Here is a 27,856-nt window from a genome sequence, read left to right as displayed (position 1 = left end):
GATTCCTCCTGCGCGATGCCTGCTGGTCTGTACTGTGATATTAGCATCTCGTTTGAAGGCTGAACCCCCAAGTGCCCTGGTGATACACACTGCCCATGTGGGATCTCATCCCTGCTTTGAGGGTGGAAGGGATCAGCCAAGTTTTCAAGCTGGGAGGCTCCAACACAGTGGGGTTCTGGTGACACTTGAGTCCTGCATGCCCAGGCGGCTGAAGGTGACCGTCATGACCCACCTGGCTTTGAAAATACGAGTCCCAACTCAAGCACGGTTACTAAACGTGAGAGAGAGGTAGCCAGAGTGACAACTGGTGCAACAGGAAAACCGAGTTCAGATAAAAATCTCTTCAAGTGCACAAAGGGAACAAGCACGATATATTATTAGTATTTTCCTTACTGATCTCCTTCTACCCAAGGAAGAAGAATCCAGCATGGCTCATGCAGCATCTGTGCCCTCAGGGAGCCTTTTGCACAGACATCCATGTGTTATCTATGTGTTTGCTTTTGCAGTTGAGTCCATTTCCTATAAGGATAGCAGCTGGTTACTAGCTGTTGCAAGATACCCTCTTCAGCCTCTCCATCTAGACAGTGACTCATTTTTATAATCATATAGTTTGGTGGAATTAACTGTTTTCAACAGCTTAGAGTGTTTTAAAAGCGCATAGGCTCGTAACTTTACAACTAGAGGGGACCAATTTGATCTCACAACCTGACCTTTTGCATAATACAAGACAGAGTAATTGCTGGATAATGCCCATATTTTTTTTTTTCCTGGAGCTAAGGCACATCTTTTAAAAGGACATCCACTCTTAATTTTAAAACTTCATGTGACAGACAATCCATTAAATGTCTTTTCCATTGCTTCCCATTGTTAATCATCCTCTCATATAAAAATCATCAGCTTGTGTCTGCTAGGAATGTGTTTAACTTCACTGTCCACTACATTGGCTCTTATCATGACTTTGTTTACTGGAAAGCCCTGTATTATCAGAAAGGGTTTCATTTATGAACAAAACACGAATAAATCAGCTTAGTCTCATCTGTGATAAACTCAGTGAAATGAGGTTCTTTACCCTCTCATTTTAAGGCAAGTTTTTATTATCCTTTGGTCTATACTGTCCAAGCCATTGCTGCATCTCAGTTTTTCAATGAGTGGATGCAAAAGTGATATAGGTTATTCCAGGAGCATCACCAGACACAGTTGTGCTGTGTATCTAATCCCACTTACACACCCAGCTATTGAATTTGCTCTCTCTTCAGATACAGGGTTTCTTTCTGTCAGGCTCTGGTGGTCACCTGCCCTGCCTTCACCTGCTTGCTGAAACACAGTCACCTACCCCTCCCATATGACTAGGCTTTTTTTAATATCTATTTATTTGGCAACATTAAAAAAAAAATATTGGCCAGGTGAAGCCAATTGCCCCACAACCCAGCTGCTTTGTAGACCTGAATTATCTGTATTTTTCCAAAGTTTGTGTCCTCTGGTGGCATTTTGAGCTGCAACCCACAGACTGGGGTGAATCCTGCTAAGTACCCATCACAGTTGCCCCATACTTTATGCTGTACAGACATATTCTTCATATCCTCATGCATCATGTTGGAGATCATATTGCTATTTGAAAGGATGTGGTGCTGAATACAGGTTTTGCATCAGGCTGTTTCTGGCTTGGCGCCTCTTTGATGTGTTCTCTTTCAACAGCCAGGTGGGCTTGAGGTCAGTACTAAAGCCATTCTGACAACTGCAGCCTTCAGATAACCAAGTTTATCAGCACAGTGGTAACTGTCTTTTGATATACTGTCAACATCTGTTTCTGTCGCAGCCTCGTTACGTGACATATCATGGTTTGAGGAAAGCAGATATCCTCTGAGCCTTCATTGAAGTGGTATTGCAGTGGAAATGGGTACATTACTGTGTCTCCTGCTCTTTCAAGGACCAAGGCAGGGGGATGTTAGAGAGGTTTATTTTTTAACAAATTTTGCTCTCTAGTGTTTCAAAAGCTCTTGCTGTCAAGACTCCAGGCAGAGTAGCTATAATACTATATTCACCAAGTCATTGCACCATTCAGACTGTAACATATACAGTAGAGTCCTTACCCAGAATTGCTTCCAGGATAAGGACAGGGACATACACCACAAGAGCAAATCTAAAAGGTGGCCAGGCAGCAGATGCCTGTGCAATGCAACCACTGGATCTTGAGGGCACCAAGAACTTCTACAGAGGAGTAGGGAGGAAGAGGAGAAGGTGATGGAGCAGGGTTGGGGCTTTCTGCACAAGGAGTCGGTGCTGCTTGGCTCACAGGAGATGGAGAGACCCAACTGCCTGCTCCATGTCAGTTTTACAAATGAAAGGAAGGCGGTAAAAGACCAGGGTGTGAGGAGAGAGACATTAGGAGTGGGAGGATGGCTAGGAGTGGACCTACGGAGCAACTGGCAGGCCCGTGTGTGTGTTGTGGAGATGGAGAAGGGGGACATAGCAGAGGGATGCAGGAAATACGATGGAGATGGATGGCGGGGGAAGAAGGTAGCAGCCACCTTGAATCTCTTCTGGAGGAGGTCAGAAAGAAATGCAAGGAATCCAGTGGCAAGGGGATTTAAACCATTGAGTTCAGAGGTGGCCAACCTGGGGTCCAAATTTCTAGCAGAAAGAATGTGGGGAAAGCTTGTTGTAGAAACTTCTGAAGAAAGAACCTGTAAGATTTAATGACAGCTTCAGCAAGGAATGAACCACTGACATGCTCCCTTTTGAAACAACATAGAAAATTAGTACGTTGTTGTAAACACCTATAGGAGGGAGTTCTGGCAGTTCTAATCTCATGTTGTGCAAGGCTTCAGCTGTCACAGTAGGAGCTAGAATTGCTGAGGAGGTGAGAAACATCCTGCACAGGTAGGCGGGATACCAGCACAAGTGACGTGTAATGTCTAGCTGTATATATATATATATATATATATATATGCTCATACAGTGGAAATTAGCTATGTGATACGTACCGTCAGTAAAGTGTCAGAGACCTGCAAAGCTCTCAGGGTGTTCATGAGGGGGGAAACGGGGATGTGTGAAGAAGACTGAAGATAACTGAATAGTGAGTTATTGCACCACATATGAGTCACTGAATTTTTACCTAATCTGGCTAAAATTCAAAGTCTGGTTTCAGATGGCTAACTTATCCCAGCCTGGTTCCTATTCCTCTGGTATCTACCGAATTGACTATCTAAATTAGAAGCAAGGCCTGGGACTGGAGAGCAGGCATGTGAGCTGGGATTGCATTAATCTTAAACCTCACACTTTCATAAGTGCTCACTTAGCTAAATAATGTGCTGTTAATTATGAGGCATTCTGAATGCAGATCACTTTCTAAAACTGTTAAGTGAGCCTTTAGATTTTTCTCATGTATAACTTGCATAAAGGAGGAAGGAAATATAGGTACAGAAGACATTACAATTGTGCATGGTGATCTTGCAGAGAGACTCTAATTGTTCCTAATTATTTGCATTAATTGTTCCTAATTATATTATTCCCTACAGCCTAGACTTTATATTGCATGTTTTCAGAGTTCCCAAGGGTGTTCATGGAAGCACAACCTTGACAGGGAACCAGAAGAGACTACAGAAAGACTTGGTCCTCGGAATAGATAAGCTGATTTTGAACATAATTTTTGATGTGAATCGATGACCCCTCTTTTCAAGTCCTTTTGGATATTCCAGAAAATATTTTACAATGACAAAGCCAGAGCTTTTGGAAATGACTTCTACAGTTTATTTCAACAAGTAATTTCTTAAATACATCATACTGTTCTGTTTTCACTTGTACCAATTTAAATCCAGAGTTCCGACCCTGGAGATACCCTGGATTTGCATTGATGTAAAAGAGTTGGGAAAAAATTTGCTCAAGAAGGCAGTAAATTCCACGGAACACCTGCAATTATAACTTTCCTCAGTTGTCCTGGTTTCAGCTGGGATAGAGATAGTTTTCTTCCTAGTAGCTGGTACAGTGCTGTGTTTTGGATTTAGCATGACAAGAATGTTGATAGTACACTGATGTTTCTGGTTGTTGCCAAGCAATCTTTATACCAAGTCAAGGACTTTTAAGCATGAAGGCTGGAGATGAATAAGAAGCTGGGAGGGGGCACAGACAGGACAGCTGACCCAAACTGGCCAAAGGCGTATTCTATACCATATGACATTATGTTCATTAGGTAAACTGGGAAAAAGTTAGCCAAGGAATCACTGTTAAGGAACAAGGTTGGGCATCAAGAGGTGGTGAGCAATTGCACTGTGCATCACTCATTTTGTATATTCTGTTATTATTAATAGTAGTAGTTTCATTTGCTGTCCTATTAAACTGCCTTTATCTCAACCGAGTTTTACATTTTTCAATTGTCTTGCCCATCCCAGCCGTGGCAGGGAGGAGTGAGTGAGCAGCTGCATGGTTCTTAGTTGCCAGCTGGGGTTAGACCACAAATTCAGTGTATCTCATCAGAAGAGGGACCAGATATTTCAAACTACTGCCTGCTGGGAGTTAATTTTTGTTCCTGTGCTATTAAAGGTAAACAGTAGGACTGACAGTTTGTATTTATAGGACAAAAGGTATAAATACAGAAGAGCATAGTCAAAATTCCTGTGACAAACATAACAGAATACTGTAGATTTGGTCAAAGTGGCATATTTTAGGGCTGAAAATCTAAATTTGAGGCAAAATTTTTGTGACTAAAGCAAAGAATTTTCTGTTGGAAAAACATCAAAATTGTAGAAACAATTTATTCTGTTTTCTGTTCTGTGGTTGCTGAATCATGGAATTTTTTCCCATTAATTCACTGTTTGTCTCAAACATGTAGGTTTCTTTTTCAGAGATTTTGTTTCACCCTGTCTACTTGACCAAAATCAGGAACTCCAGTCACTTTTTGATTGACAAAAACAAGTAAGGAAGTGGGATTATTCCAGAGTTTTCAAAACAGGGACCTTGGCTATGGAAGTGCTTGCTGAATAATAATAATAGACCAAATTTCAAAAGAGATGAACCACCAGCAACTTCAGTGAACCTCCTACTCGTGTATTTAACCTTAAACTGTTTCCTTGATGAAAGGTCCAAATTTCAATAGGAGTTGCCATGTAATTTTGAAATTTAGGCTGTTTATTTAGTAACTCCCCCAAACCTGGAAGTGCTTTACATTCTTGTGGCGCGAGAGCATCTCTTTTTCATATTCCACGTAGAGCCGAACGGTGCATCCATACTGAAGAAATGCTTGCTCTGCTGACCAGCATGTCAGAAGCAGGGGAAGATATATTCAAAGAAACACAGAACTAGAAAAACCCAGTAATTTCCACTTTCTTCTCATTTTTACCAAGAGTGGTGTCTTTTGCTAGATATTCTGAAACTCTGTATTATAACACATCTTTAAATAATCTGTTCACTTGAAAGCCAATACATTAATTGGATCATCAAACAATTGCAGATTTAGGGACAAATCATGCTGATTTCCAAGTGCCCACAGCTGCAAGTGAGTTGGAGCATCTGCAAAGCCATATGAATACCAGACTTGATTTATGAGGTGAATTTATACTACAGAAAATTATCCTAATTCATTATAATAATCTTTTAGAGCCGAGTTTCAGTCTGTAATAGCTGCTAAGCAAATTCAATCTGTCTAAATAAATGTACATTCATCAAAGAAAGTCTTGATCGAGCAAGTAAAAATACAAATTATAGAAGTTATGTCTTCAGTAGCATTCTTTGTTCCACACAGCTGAAGGATGGGCTGCCCTCTTTCTTCTGAAAAGCAGTGAATGGGCAACAGTCAGCACATCAAATTTTGGTCTGAGTTTTATCTATGTGATGACATTAACTCAGTGATGCTCCACTGGAGCAGGTACAAACATAATTTGGCCTTGCTACTGTAAGAAAGTAGATTAATCTGCAACTTATCTCAAAGAGGGAGTGAGACAACAGGAACCGGCACTGAATCCAAACACTGAGTCTTAACGAAAATTCAAGGCATTGTTTTTCACTTTGTAATGTTGCCAGGTGCTATTCAGATGAGTTAAGAAGACGCAGACCCTCAGTCTTTCCTTCACAACACCTTAAGCTGAAATGCAACACTGTTAATTTAAGGCATCCCTAGCAGTAAAATGCATTTTATCTGTTAATAGGTGTCAGGCTGGATAATATGTTATGTCTGCATGCTTAGCCTTCCACACTTTGCTCCCTACCTAGATGAAAAAGGTGAAAAGAACAGTAACAGACCTACAAGCTGCAGAAAAACTCAATATGAGCATGAACATGAGCAACCTTTAAGCACGTAGACCTGAAGTGGAGGTGGCCACACACTCTTGGCAGTGACCGTCCCCCATTGATGATGGAGTCACTGCCATGCTGCAGATTCCCCAAAGTGCGCTTACCCCTTCTCTTGGCACAGCAGAGTTGTGGCTGGAAGCAGAGAACAGCCATCCTCGGCTGTGACTGACATGATGAATGGTGCAAGTTACAGCTCACAGGGAGGCAGGTTTCTTGGCTGTAAGGGGCTAATGCATTGATTACCCATTATGCCATGAAAAGCTAACAAAAAAAAAAATTTGCAAGCTGCAGGAACCTTCCAAACTGATGCAGATAAAGGAAAAATTGCAAGAAAACTGGTTTTAATGCTTCAGCCTTCATGCATAGTTGTCCAGTATTTCTAGACATCTTCCAGTATTTGATTTATTATAGCATTTGTTATGCTTTTTTGGTTGTAATCAAATCGGCCTGAAATGCAGCATTTAATTTTATTGCCGTAAGTAAGGGGTGCAAATACAACAAAGTATGCTCAGAATAGGGACCTCAGGGACTGGTTGCATCTCAGTAGTTTTCTGTGGATAACAAATGAGTTCTATCTTACAAAGTACTTCAGTAAATAGCTTCTACAAGCCTTTCAAAGTTAGCACTTTCCAGTGTCCTGGAGAATGCTCCTGTTTCACATCCTGCTCCTAAACCTTTACTTTCCATACTGTGCCTCTTAGTAGTCACTAGCGTTGTCATCCAATTTTCATTGATTTGTGTAGTCATTATATGTGTGGTTTAGTACTATTGCCTTTTCCCAGTTCATATTAATTGACTAAAATGTTCTCCTTCCCTCATACTTTTCCATATGCTTTGTTGCACTTTGACAAAAAGAGCTTACCTACGGAATTTGGTGAGCAGCTCTGAAAAATGTCCTGCAGGCCTTCTTCAGGACTTTGATTCAGTACATTTATTTAGAGGGGAAAGAAAAAAACAAGGGGCCAAGATGTGTCCTTTCACCTGTGGGTAGGAGATATATACTTGCCTTGGTGGTTGTCTCTCCAGAAGAATACCCAAGCGACAGGAGATCCTGGCTGAAGACAGCCAGGTCTCACAGTGGAGATGGTGCCTGCTCTCAGGGAAAGCAACAGAGTGATTTCTCAGTGGTGTTTAATGAACAGGACTGAAGATATGTCACTAAAGCTCTCAGCATTTTCTGGCAGTATTACAGGGCCATGATTCAACAAAATGGACTGTCCCTGAGCAGTTTCTCCCATTGTATTGTATTAATAGAAACAAGCTTTTAATTAGTCTCCAGCCTTTATTCCCTTTGATTGACTCTATTTTGTTTCTTGAACAAACAGACTTACTACATGCTTTATAAGAAACAAACAAACATAAAAACCGGAAAAACAAACCTCTGGTGTTCCAACGTACAGAGCTATGCCGACCCTTATCATCTGCTGTCCCCATCCGGTGCTATAAAACATCTGGGAGGGTTGTCTGCTCACTCCTTGTCTTAATTCTGAGCTCAGCTGGATCCGAAAGGCATGTCCCCCTCAGGTCAGTAAGATGCCTTGTCATCACCATTAATTTCCCCTCAAGACATATATTTCCTGTGCAGCAGGCCAGAGCAGACACACCTATTTCCATTTGTAGGGATTAGAGCCAAAACACTTAACTACTCTGATCTCCTGTGTATGATAGGCCATACAGTTACTCCTGTATGAAGTCCAATGATTTTATTTTTGGCTAAAGCATATCTTTTAAATGAGGAGTCAAACTTGATCTAAAGACATTAAAATACAGGGAAACCCCTGTGATGGTAATTTGTTCCAGTTGTAATCACCCTCACTGCTCGAATTTTTGCTTTACTTCTAAGAGGCACCTTTCTACCTTCAACATGCAGCCAGGGGCGTATGTTACTCCTTATGTCTCTTTGTAAAAGTGCCGTTTAGTGCTGAGGCTCCATTAAAGTACATAGAGTCTGCAGCCTAGTCTTCTGTTTTTGTGGGGGTTTGGTTTAGGTTGGGTTGGGTTTTTTTTGTGTTTTCTTCTGAGTCAGAAATGCATTTGGTTCAATTAAAGCCTCTCACTATAAATCTCAGCCCCCTGGTAAGACTCATAGTGGAGGAAATGCCTGGTAAAACTTGAAGACTTCCCACTGTAGACATGAGGATCGTTAGCCTGATTGCAGCTTCATCCCATATGTGCTACCTTGGAGCCAGTGTCCCTGGAAACTCCTGACCCGACCAGGAGCTGCCCTGGGTCACCAGTCCCAGGAGCTCTTTTGTCTTGGTCTTTGCATGACTGCCCTGGTCCTGAGCTACTGAGCTTGTCTGAGGTTGCCCAGGATCTAAGTTCTGTCTCCAGTATGAGAAGGCTGGAGAGTCACAGCAGTGGGTTGTGCTTTTGGAGTCTCTGTGTCGAACTGACTGCTCATCAATGCTGCGATGCCCAAGACCTGTCCAATTAGCAGCTCATTGCAGGAAACTGAGAAGCTGGAACTGCCCTTTAGGCCTTAACATCATGATGGAAACATTCCAGGCCAGGTTGGACAGGGCTCTGAGTAATCTGATCTAGTTGAAGATGTCCCTGCTCATTGCAGGGGGTTGGACTAGATGACTTTTGAAGGTCTTTTCCAAGCCAAACTATTCTATGATTCTATGGAAACTCTTTGGTAGTGTTTTGTCTTCTCACTTGTTACCCTCTTTGGAACCACTGTTCTCCAAGCACAGCACACAGGGCTTGTGCTTTTTTTTCCCACCATGCTCTCAGCTACATGAATGTTCACTTTCTGTAAGTGGTCCCAGCTTATCCCGTAATTCAGCTTGCTTGAATGGCTGCCCTGTACTCATCATTAGTTGTGCATTAAGTTTTGTGTTCCTTTGGAAACCTTACAAAGTTTGTGTCCAGGGCTGATAGAGGCCAAAGAAGGATCTCCCACAAAGCTGGATGCCATTTTCAGACAGTCAAAAATATTATGGAGCACCTAAGCAGTTTAGTGACTAATGAAATAATGATTAAAAATTAAATGCTCTTCTGTCCTCTGGCTTCTGTCCATGTAAAGCAAAAATTTGACCTGAGTTTGCTCATGCACCTTGGCAGAACACTTAGAGGAAATTTCTGTGAGTGTCTTTAACTTTTCTTTAACAAAGCTCACAACAAAACAAGGACTGGAAGAGAGAAGAACCTGCATAGCAAATTGGACTGCACTTATAATTTCTACAGGAGCATAACACTTCTGCTGGGCATATCCTCTTTTGTCTTTTGATAAAGAGCTACCAGAACATCTATCAAGCGGTTTAACCTATTTTAGGGCTGCATTAGTATCATGTGCACAGCTGTGCAACAGCATCCTCTAAAATTGTACAGACATTGATCCCACCAGTAAAAACTAGTATTCATGTAATAGGATATGAAGGAGCTGAATCCATTCAGTCACCTTAAAAACACTTTTGAAAGTTTTTGGGTTTTGCAGAATTAAATAAAGTCTTATTTAAGCTATTTAAATAGAGTAATGCATCATTCAAATAAGCAAACAGGATGCCACTTTTCTGGTGAATCAGGCAAGAAGTGCAGAACAAAAAGAGCATGCGAAGTCATTAAAACCATTAGTCTCTTATGTGAAAAGGTTACGTCTTATGTAACGTCTTACGCTTGTGGAGGCTTGAGTAAGATTCAGTCAGAGTACCAGGAGGTGATGTGTGAAGTATGCTTAGCAAATCAACTGTATCTCTCATGAAAGATGTTCTGCTCGCACTGAAAGCTCTGTTTTTCATGGTTCTGTTTTTGATGTGTGCCTTTAGGTATAGTTTATGGTTTTCAGCATTTCCAGCTCTGCTTTTCAGGAGTATATAGTTCAGCCATGGAAAAATTCATACTGGCTGAAATTTGGCATACAAAGAACCGGCCAAGAAATACATGTTCTAAGTCAAATAAAACTGCTCAGAAACAGACATTTTTAGAAAATGTTTTTACTCTTAGTACATGAAAATTATTTGTCAGCCTATTATTTAAAAGTCTTAGAGCAGTACTGGGACTCAGTGCCTGTGGACTCTGAAGACACAAGGAAGAGTTATTTTGAAGTTTATTGGATTTTCCTTAAATAGGTTATAGTGCTATGTGTTGATTTTTTAATCCAAAGTTTCCATTGAGCTGCAACTTTGGCTGCTTCACTTGCTCTTCTACTCGATGCTTTTAGCTAGACATGGAAGAAAAGATATTTTCCATCTCCCTGCTTGAGTGGTAGACCTACACTGATAAAAATTGCATGTAACACGTTGGAAGTCAGAGAGGTTACACTTGTGTAACTGAAATTGTGATAAGGAACAAGCGTGTTTAGTGCAGTTTAGTGCTGAAAACATTTGACACTTGCATTGGGCAAATAAATTATAGTGTCTCCACACTTAGGTTGAAAGACTGTGGGTCAAGGGTGTGATGTATTTCTCTGTTGGAGTTCAAAAGGGCAGCTGCAGAGCATGGCATAAATAACAGCCAATATTGACTTATTTAGGAGCGAAAAAGCAAGATGTATTGACCCTGAATTTAAACATTGACCCCAGATTTACTTCAGTCATTTTTTTTTTTGCTTCCAAGGGCCAAAAATCTTGATATTTGGAAAGAAACTAGTTGAAAAACAAATTCAGGCTTAACACAAATGTGTGGAATTCTATTAACTTTCTAAGTCTTTGCCACCTTTTACAATAAGTACAGAAAAGGACCATTTTCCTCATACTTTCAGTGATATATCACAGCACAACAGGGAAACCTGACTGTTACAGCAATTATTTGAGGACTTCAGCATTCTTCAAATAGTTAAAGATATGATAAAGTTACAAGTCTAGAAGAACACTGGAAACCAATGAAAAAGTTACGCAACAGCTATTTAGGTTTGCAGTCTGAAAGTCTTTGGCATTAGCTTCAGGAAGAATAATTTTTCAAAAAATATAAAAATTTACACATATTGACTGTCTGAATTCATTCAGTTCCCTTCTTTCTTCTTTCCTGAACTGTTGCCCTCAAAATAAGTAAACTTTATTTTCCACTACCTTGGGATTGCTTTCACTGAAACACAAGCTAAGATTTTTGCGGGTTTGTTTGTTTGTTTCTTTTGTTATATAGGAGTGTACCTTTCTCAAGAACTTTTAATAACATATTTACACATCAATTAAGGAGAAAAAAAAAAACAACACAAAAAACCCACAGAGGTCTCCCTTACAAGTTCTACTCTAAAATAAAATTTTCCAAATTCCAGTTTGTAGATACAGTTTTGTGTTATGCCTTCTGCCTCTTAATTAAAATGTCCTTTAGTACCTGGGATTTTCTCTTGATTAAAGCACATAAAGTTTATACTGAAAACTTCTATTTTTTTATTTATTCTTCTGGATAAGAAAAGCATTTGGTTCCCCTGATAAGACTTGTAGGAATGAGCCCTAAGCATCTGGAAAGCCTTGAGTCATCCATCTGCAGATGTGGAATCAGATGAGCTCCATACCTCATGTCAGCCCCCTCCCCTACGTACTGCTCTGCAGCCAGAGACCCTAAAACTCCCTAGATCCATTAAAAAATATTTTCCAAATACTTAGTTTTCCCTTATTTCATGAGCTATCAAGCAAAGAATTATAGATATTCTTTATAGCAAAATCAGCAAGGGGTATATGTTTCAGGAAGATTATAATTATTGCAGTTATTGTTATTACTATTGTTGTTGTTACCACAGCAACATGTTTAATTCTCTGTTAGGGGGTGGTCTAATGAATTTCCCAAGATATAAAAAAATGGCGAGTTGCTACAAGGCATATGTACACCCGACAGATTTAGTAGGTTAATGTTTTTAATGGATTTGTCAACTTCTGTTGTTTCCCTGATTGCAGCTGAGTTTTCACCTACTTAACATGGTGATGGCACTGACATTAAGAAGGCAGTAAGTAGGTAGGTGGTATGTTTGTTGGACTCCTGGATAGTCCCTTATCTTGTCTGTGACTACAGTGCTCTGGATGCCCTTCTGTGTAGCTTTTCCTCACTTCTAATAAGCAGATTTAATTCAGCAGTTTCCACTGTTTGTCAAGTGAGTGTAAATTTGCGTATTGCTTTATTAGGAGGAAAAGCATGGATTGCATTCATCAACCACATTTCCACCTCTGTACAGAAAACTTCTTTAGTAATTTATAGAACAAAAATTTCCTTTCATGATACAGGTGAATATTAAGTAGCGGAAAATCACAGAAACTGTGATGGTATTAGGTGGAAAAAATCCATTTATCAGGCCAGTTTGCTCTTTACATTGTACAGCCATTGCACATTGGCACAACTGTGTGAAAAATGTTCTGATTGCCTGAGAAATTCATTTTAAGTCTGCCTTTTATCCAGGAAACTGTGAAACTGTGCAATTAGATGCTAGTGAGGTGTGTATGAGCCAGGATGTGGGGAGAGCTTTGGAGACGGAGATACTGCAGGACAGAGAGAAGACAAGAGAGAGGAGAAAGTGGAGAACAGAATGAGAAAACTGAAAGGTGGTAGCTGTGTTGGGTCACAGTCCTTCCTCTCAGCCTAGAGATCCAGCTTCACAGAGTCCTATCTTGAAAAGATAAGATTCAGGAAAAGGAGGCAGAGACTGAGGTGGGTTGGGGGAGACTGGCGGGGCTGGAGGATGGGAATGGGATTTATTGTCCCTGCCATCAAGCCTGCAATATTTCTGAAGAAAAAAGCCATGCCTTTAGAAAGTGGTTTTAAAAGGGCGGTGAGGTGAAAAATAAATCCTAGCCCTGCCAGCCCCTCTCATTTAGAGGTGATTTACTGCTGTGCCTCGATTCTGCCGAGGGGAGTCAGGCAGCACACTTCCAGAGGAGCAGTGTTTATACCTGGACATAATTTCTCTCCTCTAGTTGAACATGTAGCCTCAGGAGATTAGGGATGAATTTACAGCCAGTGGAGTTGTGACCATGAGGTATGTTCGATGTGGTGCCTGCGGGAAGCCTTTCTGTTCTATTCAGGGATGGTGTCCCAGGCAGGCATTTTTGATATCATTACGGAAAAGGCCAGTCAGAAGTGACAATTTGCAGTCACAGCCATAATTAAATGAATGAGTAAAGCAGGCTTCCGTAAATGTACTCTGTTCTCTGGACTCACTTTGTTCTGTGAGGTCCTACTCTGTTCTTCCTCGTGACCCTCTTCATTTTTGGAGTGTAAGTCCAGCTGTGTGACTACATTCCAAATAAGGTGCCTGTTGTTAAGTATCCAGCACTAATAGAAACACCTTCACCTCCTCTTTTACATGCACATAAGTCTTTTAAATTCAAAATCATGTCCTCAGATGGACCTTTCAGTTGGAAAATATGCAAATTTTGTATTAGAATGCTTCTTAATGAAGGCAAGAGAAGCCGTACCACTAAGTCCAGCGAAGATTGGGTAAAGGTCTGTATATTAATTTGAGGCATCAAATCAGGTTTACCTTTTTTCAATTCGGCTAATGCCAGCTTTTCCAGCATTATAACTGGAATATGAAACAAAGCCTGTAGATACAACTTAAATCTGCATTTTAATGCTAACAAATCACAGTCTTTATAACTCTCAAATTTTTGCTTTTCCACATGAAGCTGTGCATACTTGTTTGTAGTCTACAGGCATTTTATTTTTCCTGCTGAAAGCCTCATCAAAAGCAGATCTGTATTTTTCCCTAATGGAAAAAGAGAAATGCAGTTTTCCTGCCATCAAATATGGTTGAAACTTGATGTTGTTCTGCTGCAGCAGATAGGGGAGGAGAGATTAAAAAAAAAATTACAAATGAGAGGGTCATCCAGTGTGTTTCCGACTACTTAATGAAAATTAATTTAGATTCATATGAGTTAGAATCATAGAATAGTTTGGGTTGTAAGGGGCCTTCAAAAGGCATCTAGTCCAACCCCTTCCAATGAGCAGGGACATCTTCAACTAGATCAGGTTGCTCAGAGCCTCGTCCAGCCTGGCCTTCAATGTCACCAGGGATGGGGCATCTACCACCTCTCTGGGCAACCTGTGCCAGTATTTTACCACCCTTGTTTAAAAGCACATTGTGTAGAGACACGTGGGACTTTAAAATGCCCTTGAATGAATTACCTGCCTTGACTGTGTTAGAGGTGCATGCGTGCATCTATGTACATGCACAGAAACATCCGCAGAACAGATGGTCTCCAAATATTCCAGTTTGACTTGTGCAGGTGCATTTCAAAGTTTAATTTCTCTAGATAGCCGGAACAGCATTTGCAACAGCATCAGTGCATACAGAAATGTTGCCTTGTTGTGCATGGTTGCAGTCTTCATTTGGTGAGGGCGAGCTTTTCTTTGGTCTGTAAAAGAGTGATCCAATGTTTCCAACATTATCCTTCGCATAATGTTAAACGTTGCAGAAGTTAGTAAAACCAAGGGTGAAGGTTTCCCCTGAAGAGAATGGCTTTTCCACCTGTTCTCTGGACAACTTTACCATGTCCCCATTGAGTCGCTCTGCAGTACAGGTGTCACTGCCGGTGGTGTTGGCACCTGCCACACTCCCAGCCCCGGATGAGATCATGTTGCTGTCTTAAAGAAATGTATCTCAAAAGCCACAAAGCACAGAGTTATTATTTTTTCTACCTACCAGTCAATGTAACACCATTACTAGGGTCACTAACACCAAAATCTGCGCGCGCGTGTGTGTGTGTGTTACCTTTTTTCCTCCTTTCAGTCAAATGTAGTTTGAATTAAGACTAAAAATTTTGTACATTAATAATCAAATTATATCATCTTAATTAGCAGCTATGTTTCATTAAGAAGGTTGTTTATTTAAGAAGGGAGGGCCTGGAGTTAGACAAAAGTGGCATTACTTTGCCACCTGGCTAAATGCCATAACTCTGAAGGATGGATAACTTCCGTGACTTTGCTAATGCTTTGTTCACTCTAGTTTAAATTAACTAATTGGATGGAATATCCTCAGGTTGTCTTAGGAGTCTGTTGCACAAACCAAAGATCTGGCTTTGATCTCCCTATAGATCTGGCTGTATATCTGCTTGAGAACTGATCTAAATTCTTCTCTCTTGGGATACAGTTTGGGAGAAGCACTTTGCTGTGATGTATCATGGCTGTCTTGCCTGTCATTGAACAGATCTTTAGTTCATACATGATTTTCATCTTCTTTTAACTGTTCTAGTTTTTCTCTCATCTTCTGAACAGCCTAATTAGATTTTTGGGTTTAGTTCCAGGGACGTGCACTGAGTGATCTCTTCCTTGATTTTCAGTAACTGAGGGCAGGCACATCTCTCTTTCTCCAGACAGTTACTTTAAAGCACCAGCACTTGTTGGTTTTTGTTCTGGTTTGAGTTAAGCTCTACATGTGTCTTTACATCTAATAGTCAATCGGGTGCTGGTGTGTGTCATATTCTTACCGCATTGCTACGGCTGGACCTTAAACCATTGTAAATCCATGATTTTTCTTAAAATTTACCACTCTAGTCCTTCAGTTCTGCTCATAATATTTGCCCAACATGCAGTTCAGATACTCAGCAGTCTTTCCCTAGCCTGTGTTGTGGTTGGGTTTTCTGTATCCTTTCAATTAAGATATTTAGTGTTTAATCACAGTAGGACATTGTTTGGTCATACTATATAATTAAATGGTGATGGTTGGTGAAGTGTATAATTAGGATTTCTGACAATTCATTGTGAATCTCTGGTCTACTGTGAAGAAGAACAAAGCCAGAAAGAAAATGCTGGCTGGGTTATATAAATAAGTAAGAGATGATGGTCAGGCTGAAAATGAGGGTTCTCCCCTCCTTTAATGAAAGGGTTTGTGTACATTAAATAGAATAAAGTATTTCTTAGGCTGAAAGCTTTCCAGAGATAATAGTGTTGGCCCTCTGAGGCTCTTTATTATGTCAGATGTGGGATTTGGATTTACGGGAAGCGGCCGCTGCCTCCGACAGACTCAGTCTCGTGGAGGGGAATTTGCCCGGCCTCTCCTGCCTGCAGAGCTTCAGGCTGCAACCTGTGGATCATCAAGGGTGTTTTTTTTTCCAGGGTGTCCCAGAGAAGGAAACTCCCTGTTTCCACTGAAATATCTTGGGCTCTTGGGAAAAAGTGTCCCCCTCCGGCTTCAGGGGACGAGGGACATAGTGAGCCCTGCCAGCCCCAGCCCCAGCTCTCAGTGGTGAGAGTAGCTCTTTCGGGGCAGGATTACGAAAAATCCTGTAAATGGTGGATTCTTCTATTGTCTTAAGCCTTAAGGAAAAACTCCTCCCCACCTTTCTTTTTTTAAGTCTAGGAATATGCTGTTGTCCTAAAGTGCAAGCTGAAAGACTTGTAATTATATAGCTGCAAGAATCATAGAATCATAGAGTAGTTTGAGTTGGAAGGGACCTTGAAAGTCTAGTCCAACCCCCTTGCAATAAGCAGGGACATCTTGAACCAGATCAAGTTGCTCAGAGCCCTGTCCAGCCTGGCCTGGTATGTCTCCAGGGATGGGGCATCTACCACCTCTCTGGGCAACCTGTGCCAGTGTTTCACCACCCTCATCATAAACAAAAAAAAATTCCTTATATCTAGTCTAAATCATCCTTCTTTTAATTTAAAACCATTAACCCATGTCCTATCACAACAGGCCCTGCTAAAAAGTTTTTCCCTGTCTTTCTTACAGGCCCTTTTTGAGTACTGAAAGGCCTCAATAAGGTCTCCCCAAACCCTTCTCTTCTCCAGGCTGAACAGCCTCAAGTCTCTCAGCCTGTCCTCACAGCAGAGCTGTTCCAGCCCTCTGATCATTTTTGTGGCCTCCTCTGGCCCCTCTCCAACAGGTCCATGTCTTTCCGTGCACCGAGGGCCCCAGAGCTGGACACAGAACTCCAGGTGGGGTCTCACCAGAGCAGAGCAGAGGGGCAGAATCACCTCCCTTAACCTGCTGGCCATGATGCTTTTGATGCAACCCAAGATATGGTTGACCTTCTGGGCTGCAAGTGCACATTGCCGGCTCATGTCCAGTCTCTAATCCACCAGTACCCCCAAGTCCTTCTCTGCAGGGCTGCTCTCAATCCTTTCATCCCCCCACCTGTATTGATACCGGGGGTTGTCCCAGCCCAGGTGCAGGACCTTGCGCTTGGAAAGGAGCACCAGGGTAATCAGCATAAAATCAGCATAAAATCACAGGAACTGGCATCACTGGTCTTGGCAGGAGTCACACAGCTCTTTTGAGCCATCAGTTCTCAGACCAGGCTTTTGAGGTGTGTTTTTTCCTCTCCAGAGGTTATTCGTACAAGCTGCCAGCTACATAACAGGGTGATCGGGTTATGCAGGACCATGTAGCAACCTGTGAGGATGGAGTGGTTCAGGGTTGGTCTATTTATTTATTAATTTATGAAGAAAGAAGCTCTGTGTATCGCAGTGTTTACTTGAAATATAGAGTGGCTGTTTTGGCCTCTATCTTGCTGCTGTGTTTCATGATTTTCCACCTGGCATAGGAAACCTGGCACAAGTTAGGTGAGTACATACCCACCGCTTAGATTTCAAGTTTTGCTTCTTTAATTGCTTCCTAGTACATAACCAAGAAAACTTTTCAAAACAAGCATAGCTTGTGTATATCCCTGTTTGATTACAAAACCAGAAGCAAAACTAGCAGATTCTGGAACAAATGACAGCATGTTTGTGCTAAATATTTTTTCCAATGGCATTGTGAAAATCTGACAGTGAAGTTAAGCAGGCCGTTGCAGTCCGCCTGCCTGCAAGGCTGCACCACCTGGGCAAACGGTTCCATTGGCACTGAGGAGACAGGGCTTATGAAGACTGTGGATGTGGGAGGAAGGCTGGCACTCATGTGCCCCCAGGGCCGAGCAGAGAGGAAACCACGGGAACAGACAAAGAGCGAAGAAGGAGGTGGTAGCAGACACAATTTGGTACTGTCTCTTCTGGTTTATGATATGCAATGAAGGGCCTTAGTTTCCCTGGTCTACAGCTCTTCTCAACAAACCCTGGGGATGGATGTGTACATGCAAGGATGCGTGGCGTGAGGAACAGCTCAGTTCAAATGAAGGCAGCAGCACAGCTCCTCCAAACCAGGTGCTTCACAACTGCAACCTGAGGGCTTGGTGCTCCCCTGCAGACTGGTTGTGCAACAACTGTGATGTTTGCTCCTTTAGGCACACTTACCCCGAGACGGGCTACTCAGCAGCATTTAGGTCGCAGAGCCAGAGAAGGGCTGGGGGCATCGTGCAGCAGCTGGAGGGGCAGCTGCTCGGAGAAGCCCCAGTGAGCGCTGTGCTGCTTCCCATGCCTGCAGCCTCACGCTAAATGCCCATCCAGTAACTCAGGGATGGGCACGCACCTTTATGCATTAGCCAGGAAAAATTTAGAGCGTCTATTTACAACCTAGCTCAAGCTATAGCCTTTATAGTATAAGACCATACTCTAAACTGGAGGAAGGAGATTTATCTCAAAATAATAATTTAAAAAAGCATAAAACAGTCTCAGTTTTTGCAATTTATAACAATTATAAATAACTATTGCTTTCTGAGCTGTGTTAGTCATATGGAGCTGTCAAATCATCAGTTTTGCTGACTGCAACAAAACCATTCATGGAGGATCACAGGAATTGTTTTCGTGAAGAGTATGTTAATAACCTGTAACATCACACAGAAGAGAAGACAAAAAATCTCATTTTGAATTTTGTGGCTGGATGGATCCAGTAATCTCAAAGTTATACAAAGTCTATTGTTGGTGAAGATGTGTCTGCTTTTGATTTGAGTGTGCTAATGTAGTATGCTGGGTTTGTGTCAGCACAAAAGCTTCTCTGTAAAAAACATACACACACATATGTATTTGAATATGAATATATTTGAACATAAATGTGTGTGTGTGTGTATGTACATACTTATATGCCTGAATTTTAAAATCCTCTCTGTCCTAAGAGACAGACTTACTCTCCTAATGCCTAGGCATGCATACTAGTAAAAAACAAGCATTTTACACTTGGGTGCCTGAATTTAAGCACTTACAGCCAGGTTGTTCAAGCGATTTAGTTATTTAGACCTAGAGAGAGCTCCTCATGAGATCATCTACGTTTGCTAGTGAGTTAGGCTCCCACTGGGAGCTGGTTGCATTTCTGCATGGTTAAGTACCTCTCAGTATTTAATTCCTACCTACGTGTTGAATCATAGAATCATAGGATGGTTTGGGTTGGAAGGCACCTTGAAGATCATCTGGTTCCAAGCCCCTGCCATGTGCAGGGACACCTTCCTATGGCAGGGCGGTTGGAACTATTAATAGATGTATGCAGTTTGCTCAGACCCCTTTAAATACAACCATTACATTTACTGCTCATCAGTTTTGAAAACATTAGCATTGAGAAATTTATCATTTGAAGGGTGCAAACTAGGCTTGCAGTCTTCCTTACGAAATTCAAGGGATATTATCTCTTTTCAATGAATCACACTAGGGAAAACCCCTCCTGACTAATGTATGTATTTTCGTTTCCTGTGCTGCATTTCTTCAAGTATCTTATCAGCATATTTTTTGTCAGGGTTACAAAGGGAACTTTGCATCTTTGTCAAAACTGATATGCTAGCAGAAATATTAAGAGACCACCTAATATACTGCAGCAACAGCCAAGAAAAGGACACAGAGGCAAATGATTCTAAAAAAATCATTCAGGAAAAAAAGTATGCATATCATATTTGACTGTTCACAGATGTGCTCCTGAAATATAATATAGTTGAGGAGTCAAGCATTTTGTAAGGTGGTTACTCTATGTCAAAAAGGAAAGATATTTAGTCTCCCATTAAAAAACACACAACAACAACAACCAAAAGAAGAAGAAGAAAAAAAAGCAACAACCGAAAAGACCAGCTTCTCCCCCAGAAAGACTTGTGCTTATCTGGAGCCCCAAAGGAATCTGCAGATGTATACCCCCTGCATGAGAACAAAGTCTTCAGTTGCTGGAATGCAATGCTTTAAAAACAAATACTACAAAGCCTGATAACAGGGGGATGTCTCACTTGCATATTTTTTTGTGACTATCTTGGTTTGCAGAGAAGGGGGTCCCCAAAGCATGTGAGTCAGCAGGATCCCTTTGTACTGGGTCGCTGTCTGTTTGGCCAGATGTCTTCCCAACAGTGAGATAGAAAAACCAGAGCTCTTATTAAAGTTAGTGGGGGAAAGGAATGGAAAAAAAGCATGTGTCCAGCGAAACGAGGCACATTGTGTCCCATCTGATATTTATTAAACGTTGATCAAATCAGCAGTGAGAAATGCACATCATGCGGAAGTGACCCTGGCTCCCCGGGTCTGGAAGTTAGTGACAAATGTCTGGGAGCAAACCAACATCGAAAACACGTGTCCAGGACACAGAGAGGAGCAACAACAACAAATGGAGAGGGGCTGACTTCAGCCCAGAACCCCCTTTTGCAGGTTTGACATAAGTTCTATCGACAGAACTAATGTGTAGGGTCTTTCCCAGCTTTCTAGATGAGAGGTTACACGTCTCCTGCAAGAACACTGCATTTTATGTAAGTCATGAAAGCAAGCAGTTGACTGAGTATAAGTGGGCAGTTTTGTCAAACTAAAGGCAAAGCATGGGCTCCTTCAGGCTTGACTCACATCTTTTGTGATAAACCTGCATAACTTTATGCTAACTTGCTGGGTTTTGTGTAATCACTGTTGTTGCTTAATGTTTTGGCCATCAGGTCTTTTCAGAGCAACCTCTCAATAAAATAAGTGTCCTCATAGCCCAGATTAAATGCATCTCCTATATCAGAACCATCTTATTTGGGCTTGGTCCTTAAACAGGATAGTGGGGAAGAACAACAGAGCAGGTCGAAGCCAGGTTTCCTGCTTGGGGAGGTCGTGGAGCCCTGATTATACTGTAATTCATCCTTACACAGAGAAGGTTGCATTCCTGGCTTTTACCTTTGCTCATAGCCTGGATTATTTAACTACACAAAAAGACATCAGAATGAGCCTTCCAAATCTTTTCTTCACGGTACCTCTACCTTTAGTAATTTTTATTTCTTTAATAAACTAGAAAAACAGCTGTTATTAATACTAGCAGTGGAGTTAAGAGCTATGTATTTCCACTAAAGAGTAAATTTAATAGCTCTGAAAGACTTTACTGTGTCCATCTCCAGGCAAAGGAAAATAAAGGACACCATTAAAGCTTCCTGGCTTTCTACTCCAGCCAGGGGCAAGTTACATGAGGGTAGTGGGGGTTCGATGGCAGTCAGATGCAGTTTTAAGCTGAGAGACAGAAAGCACCAGCAGGCAATGCAATATACAGTTCCAGCCCAGCTCATTTAATGGAATCTCTCCTACCTATATGATCACTGTGTTTATGTTATTGAAACCAACGGTGCTGGACTGTTAAAGGATGGAAAGGTCTGGCTTTTGTTGGGGTGCTGTTCTGATGTCAGTTTGAAATACACTGAAAGTAAAAGTTTTGAAAAGCCAAAGTGCTGTTTTATTGAACGAGCGATAGAGAGGACTGAGACGAGTGAAACAAGATCCTAATGAAGCACTGGAACATACATGATGCTGGATGCTGAACTGCAGTACATCCAGTGACATCAGTGAAGTTTCAGCTCATTACGCTGCACAGGAAGACAGAGTACAGTGACAGAAAGCAGGTCATGTCATAAAATGAGTAATCTTAACATGAGATTGTAATCAAGTGAAACTTTTCTATGTGCAGTTCCTGTCGAAGGTTTTGTTTTTATTTCTGCCTTTCTCTGTGCTTTGTACCTCTGCAGTCTATCAGTCTTCCCAGATATGGACCTGGTCCTGCTTCCATTAACATTAAAATAAGGAGGCCTAAGCTTACTATTTTCTGTGGATTTAGAAGCTGAATGTGAGGTGCTTTTTGCCCCAAGTTTCTCATGAAGTTTTTTGATATCTGGGATGTTCAAAGATTTACGGGATTGGAGTCTGAATTTTAAATCTTTCATAGGATGAACCTTGCATTTAGTGCACAGGAGCTCAAAGGGCACATTAGTACCAGCTAACAGCAGCAAAACACCATGAGTTCCCACGGTGAAATAGTTTCAGTCTCTAAATACCTACTGCAAACTTTTAGAAACTCCGCTTTCCCTTTCTAGCTTTTTCAGCAAGCAGAGCTTGTCCACTATCAAGCTCCTTGAGACTTGCAACCAAACAAAGAAAAGCATCAGGATCCCTAAGCAAACTTGGCTAATGAATTATGGAGCCTTCACTTTTTCTTTTGTAGTGAAGCAGTTGTCAGTCTCCAAAATCCAAGTCACCAGTAAATGGACTATACAACTGCCCGTCTCTGTGCCAGCTCCCTTCCTTCCCATGTACACAGGCAGGAGAGATGCCTTTCCCCTCTGAAATTTCTGCTGTTAGGTTTATGCTTACAAGTCCTTGTCTCATTTTTCCCTGATGCTCCTGTCCCTGAAAAAAGAACCAGATGTTCCAAACTGATCTCAAGCCTAAACCCCAAGGAACCCAAATCTGTGACATGGCTTTCATCACATGGTAACAGAACATGACATCACAGCTGACAAGTTTAGAAAACACATGAGATGACATCATGTGGAAAGTGGGCTGAGCTGCGAGAGATGCATTTCTGCCTTAGCCAGCTAGCATATGTGCAGAGGGAACTGAGGAAAATACCTTGTCAAATAAACTTAGTATAAATACTCTTCTTGAGTTTCTCCAGTATAGTAAGCCCTTCTTCAAGTACCCTGGGCTTAAGGAAGTCACTGGAAAACGCTGTTCTTTGAGAGAGAAATACAGTTGACTTAACTTGATATGTCGGTCACCCGTGCTTTGTGAACCCAGGGGAAGTGGCCTGTGCTTTCCTCTTAAAAAAATGAAAAATAAAAAACTGCTCTGCAGAAGGTCATGACTTGGGGAAAGTATAATCAGCTGTGGGTTAGGCCTCAGGGGAAATATAAGTTACTCATAAAAAGCTAGGAGCAAGTTTTGATTAGTTAAGTAATCTGGTACACAGAATTTATTAGAGCTTAAAGCTTTCCTGTGGGACTCCCCTAATAGTACACAAATAGAGTAAAATATCAAAGAAATGCATTTTCTGACAGAGACAGAAAGCTGCATTTATCGTGGCCTGCTTAATGCACATTGGAAGGAGGGATAAATCCCACCATTTGTTCCGGCACAGCGGTCCAGTTTTCATGTTTTTACACGTTTGTGTTTCTGATTAATTTCTTGGTAACTTAATCAAAGCTTCCAACACTCTCAAGCTGTATCCGAGGAGCATGTCAAGAAAAGAGGAATATTGCTTCCCTAATAGACTCACAAATGAGTCTGCAAAAAGCTAAAATGTAAAATAGTAAAGGCCTGTTCTCTCTCATCAACTTGAGGCCCTTTTTTTTGTCCACAAGGGAAAATTCACCAGCATTTTTCTGTTGGTATAGATGTATCACTGGCTTTACCGGTATAGCACCTCTTCTTCTCTTTGCAAATAGTACTCTTCAGACCCCCTAAAAATAAGAAAAAAAGTCTCTCTCATTATGGAAAGAACATGTTCACATGGTAGCCATTTGTGGTAATGGTGGCAAAGCAGGACAAGTACTCCTACCAGGTTTTCACAATCATTTCTGTATTTCCTTCTGTCAGAGCATTTACTGTCTGCTAGGGAGACTGAATGCTAAGAAGGAGCTGCTGCAGTGTGATACCTGCCAGAGGAGATGCTAATAAACATTTGACTTCCAAAGGTCACCATAGTCTTGTTAGAACAATCAGGAAATAGTCCTGTCTCTCAGGAAAGCCACAGATTTTCCTATTTCTCTTCCACATGCTAAAATCTCAAAGTGATTGATAAGTATTGATAAGCTGATGCTTTAACCGCCATGGTGTCTATCCTGGCAGAACAGGCAGATAGGCACCTATATTATCATCTGCTTACATAAATATTTATTTCTTTAGAAAATGGAGGAGAGGAAATGGGGAGACAACACTAGAAATGTGTTCTTTACCATTGTTTTGAAATTCTTAAAATCTTCTTTTGCAGGTATTCAGGAGGGGACGCAATGTACCAAATGTAAAAATAACTGGGCACTGAAGTTTTCCATCATCTTATTATATATTTTATGTGCCCTGTTAACAATCACAGTAGCCATTCTGGGATACAAAGGTATGTATGCATTGAGCACAACATTCCACTTTCAGCTAAGCATCCAAGCGTATTTACACATATTAGATAGACAAGCAGTTTATCACATTTTTACCTTAAATATCAATACCATGGCAATGTTATTTGTTCTACACACATGATCATTCTTCCACCATGAAGGAGTACTAACCCAAAGACTTAAAGCTCTTTCTATACCTTGATTTCACTGAGCTCTTTTACATATATCACACCTTTCCAGAATAAATGTCCTCCTTAATGGAACAGCCAGAAAGAGTCTTACACAGTATTTATCACAGGCACAAAATGTAGGATCAGTATTACTTTGAAATATCTGGCAGAAAGATTGAACCAGGATGTGCCAATATGTTGAGTTATCTACAACTATTTTGATGAACAAAGATGCTTAGACACTTTTGACAGTTATCTCAAAGATTCTGGTAGTTGGGCAACCCAGAAATAGAGAAAATGTCATTTGTGCAAGTCATCAGTTGGGCACATTGGAAAGCACAGCTGAAAATTCCCATACGTCCTCAGCACTAATTATCTGTAGCCACTTAGGCATTTTTATGAATGGATTCATGTAAATGTCTGTTTGTTGTGCAGTCACAGATATAATAAGTTAAACAAATAGGATGCGAGTTTCTGGTAAGAAAAAGAAAGTGAATAGCATCATTGTGAGTGTTATAACAGAACATCGTGGCATGTTGCGGAGAAACCCAAGCTGGCTTTAAATGAGCTGCTTGAGTATGGCTCTGAGAGAAGCTTCAAACCCCTCCAAGAAGCTGGGTAAATATTCATGTGATTAGCATGCAGTGCGTCCTGTACCGCCAACAGCTGCGCTTGTAGTAGAGCTGACATCACCTCTGGTCCTTTGCCAGTGAAAGAAAAGGAAATTGTAGAAATAGAAAGGGATAAATACTTATTTAAGAGGATTTGGTACAGTTTTGAGCAGGAAGAAAATTAAAACTGCTTTGTTTGGATGGAAGATTTAGCCAGGAAGATGAGAGAATGTGAAGTACAGATATAGACACGTTGGTATTCCTTTTTCATAATAAAGCAGATGAAATGTGGCAAATTAAAATCAAAAGTAAATAAACGCAATACATACTTAACTGGTCAGACATTCTCCTGAATAATGTGTAACTGGTCTCTGGAGGTCCGATTCTGAGAAAAAAAATCTTTCCAGGATTCATAAACTTGTTCTTGATCAATAAAGATAAGGTCATTTGGTTATATGGACTAGGGGAGGGCAAGATTAGGCCTTTTGCAGGTACAAATGTGCAGAGATCTGCTTACAGCAGGGGGAGATGGATCCTTCTAGGCTATAACCCAGCCGTTAAATGCCTGAGGTTTAGCAGAATTTTCCTCAAGAAGGTTTTAAACAAGTTCTGAGGCTCACCAGAAGACTCAGGCCTCACTTGACATCACAAATAGCATATCAAGTTGGAGGGACCATTGCTCTATATCTTGTTTTTGCACATGTTTGTTTGTCTGTATGTAGGAAGCAATAGCAATAAGAACACTGTCCAAAAGATCTCTTTGGGAGAGGGAGTTTCTCTTCATTGTTTCAATTCACAGTTTTCAAGCTTCTTTCTCCATGAAGGCTCTAGCCTGTCTTTTCCTCAGGCTTTGCTCTCATCTTGAGGCCTCATCTTTGCTACGCTCATTTCCAAACCTCCTTCTTACACTGAGTAATCATTTGTGCCTGCCCAGGGACTGCCCAGGGAGGTTGTGGTGTCTCCTTCTCTGGAGACATTCAAAACCCCCCTGGACGCCTTCCTGTGTAACCTCATCTAGGTGTTCCTGCTCCAGCAGGGGGATTGGACTAGATGATCTTTCGAGGTCCCTTCCAATCCCTAACATTCTGTGATTCTGTGGTCTTTCTATCATAGCAGTACCGAGACACATCTGTCCGGGGAAAGGACAAAATAATTTATTTTTCCACACCAAAAAAAAAAGGGGGGGAGGGAAGAAGACTGTAGGAAGGTGAATAATGCACATCTTACAGACCTTAAGACATCTTGGTGACCACTGCTCCACTGCTCGCCAACTTGGTGACTGCTCCGCCTAAATGCCAAGGGAAAGAGGCATATGCTGGAGTAAAGTTCAGTTTAGTCCAAGTCATCCCTTCTGTAATGCCAAGCACCAGATGGTCTAATGTCAGGCATTAAGTTCGCTCTTTGTCCCTGCAAATTAAGAACTTCATCTCCACAGTGCCTAAGTTCTGATTTGCTTGACATGAGTTAGACAAAACCCCAGTTGACAGTACATATTTAAAGGAATTATTGCAAAATTTTTGTTCATTGGGAAGGAATTAGGAGTTTGTGGAGGAACAAAACTCAAAAAAAAATTTTATAGAGCTCTTGAACTCTGCATCAGAGTTTGGCTTGTCTTTTTTAATTGCAATATTACACTGAAAGAAGGAATTCTGCTGGCATCAGGGATTCTTTCAGTCTCTTAGCTAAGTTTCCATTAAATTTGTCTCCCACACTTATGTTTATAAAGCCCAAAACAACTCTTAAAACTTTCATTTCCTACGTGGTATTTAGATATCCTTTGTGATTTAAGACGTTAAAACTACTGATCAGTGGATTAAATATGGCAGGCAGAAAAATAACTCAATGGGAGGCAAAGTCAATATAGAGCAAACCTCCAAACTGGTGGTAAAAATTACATAGTAGATTGGAGAAACCTGAAACCAAAACATGAATTAAACATCAAGGTCATGAAGGAATAACAAGCTGAGTTTACTATTAGTTTGCTTTGAGAAGACATATTAAATTATTGTTAAAAACATTAATAAATATGTAATTTTTAATGCATACTTTCTTCAATTAGATGAAAAATACAATGCTAAAATTTTTCTGGCAGCAGCCAGTGTCAGATTAGCTGATTGAAGGTGAATGATCCTCCTGGGACTCACACCAGTGAGGGAAGCTAGCATGCTCTCAGCTTGAATTTCTGGTAGCTTTCAATCTCTGGTCACTCCTTGTTTTTAGGTGTCTTGACTGATACACACCATGACTTTCATCTACTTCTTCCATCTGTCTCCCAGACAGAGTTTGCCTGCCATCACCTAGGGCCAACACACCCTGCTGACATGGCTCATTTTATCCCCATTTCTGAAACAGTGGCTTAGATGCAGACAGTCCTCACTGTTCCGGTCAGCAGCTACTTGAAATTTTGGCTTCTATTGAAGGTTCTTTACCATCTTTTCCATAGTCACCTTGTCAGAAAGTGAGCGGTAATGTAGAGAGATTTGACCAAGCTGAGAATTCAGGTGAAGCTATCCAAAAGCAAGCTTAAGGCATAGACAGACTTGGCATTTTCAAGAGCAGCAGACTGTTGAGAGCAGCAGAGTGGCCTTCATAAGGGATATTACGGCTGGTCTGCCTGTTTTGCCTTTGCCTTTTTCTGGAGAAGATGGAAAGTAGCTGTTCAAGCCCATGGCACTCCCCAGAGGTTGACTTCCACTCCTGAGAGTGCTCCATGTGCTCACCATCCAGAGATGGTGGT

General features: G+C 41.2%; 1 protein-coding gene across 1 annotated transcript in view; it reads left to right on the top strand.

Annotated features, from left to right (window-relative positions):
- Positions 1-27,856, top strand: part of COLEC12 (collectin subfamily member 12) — a 100,417-nt gene that overhangs the window by 56,814 nt on the left and 15,747 nt on the right. The window contains exon 3 of the mRNA XM_082043940.1: positions 24,218-24,340. Within this exon, the coding sequence (XP_081900066.1) occupies positions 24,218-24,340 (123 nt within the window). The remainder of the gene's footprint in view (positions 1-24,217; positions 24,341-27,856) is intronic.

This window comes from Streptopelia decaocto (assembly GCF_964273445.1).
Source record: "Streptopelia decaocto genome assembly, chromosome: 2".
Classification (NCBI taxonomy): domain Eukaryota; kingdom Metazoa; phylum Chordata; class Aves; order Columbiformes; family Columbidae; genus Streptopelia; species Streptopelia decaocto.
This window is presented reverse-complemented; position numbering and strand designations above follow the sequence as displayed.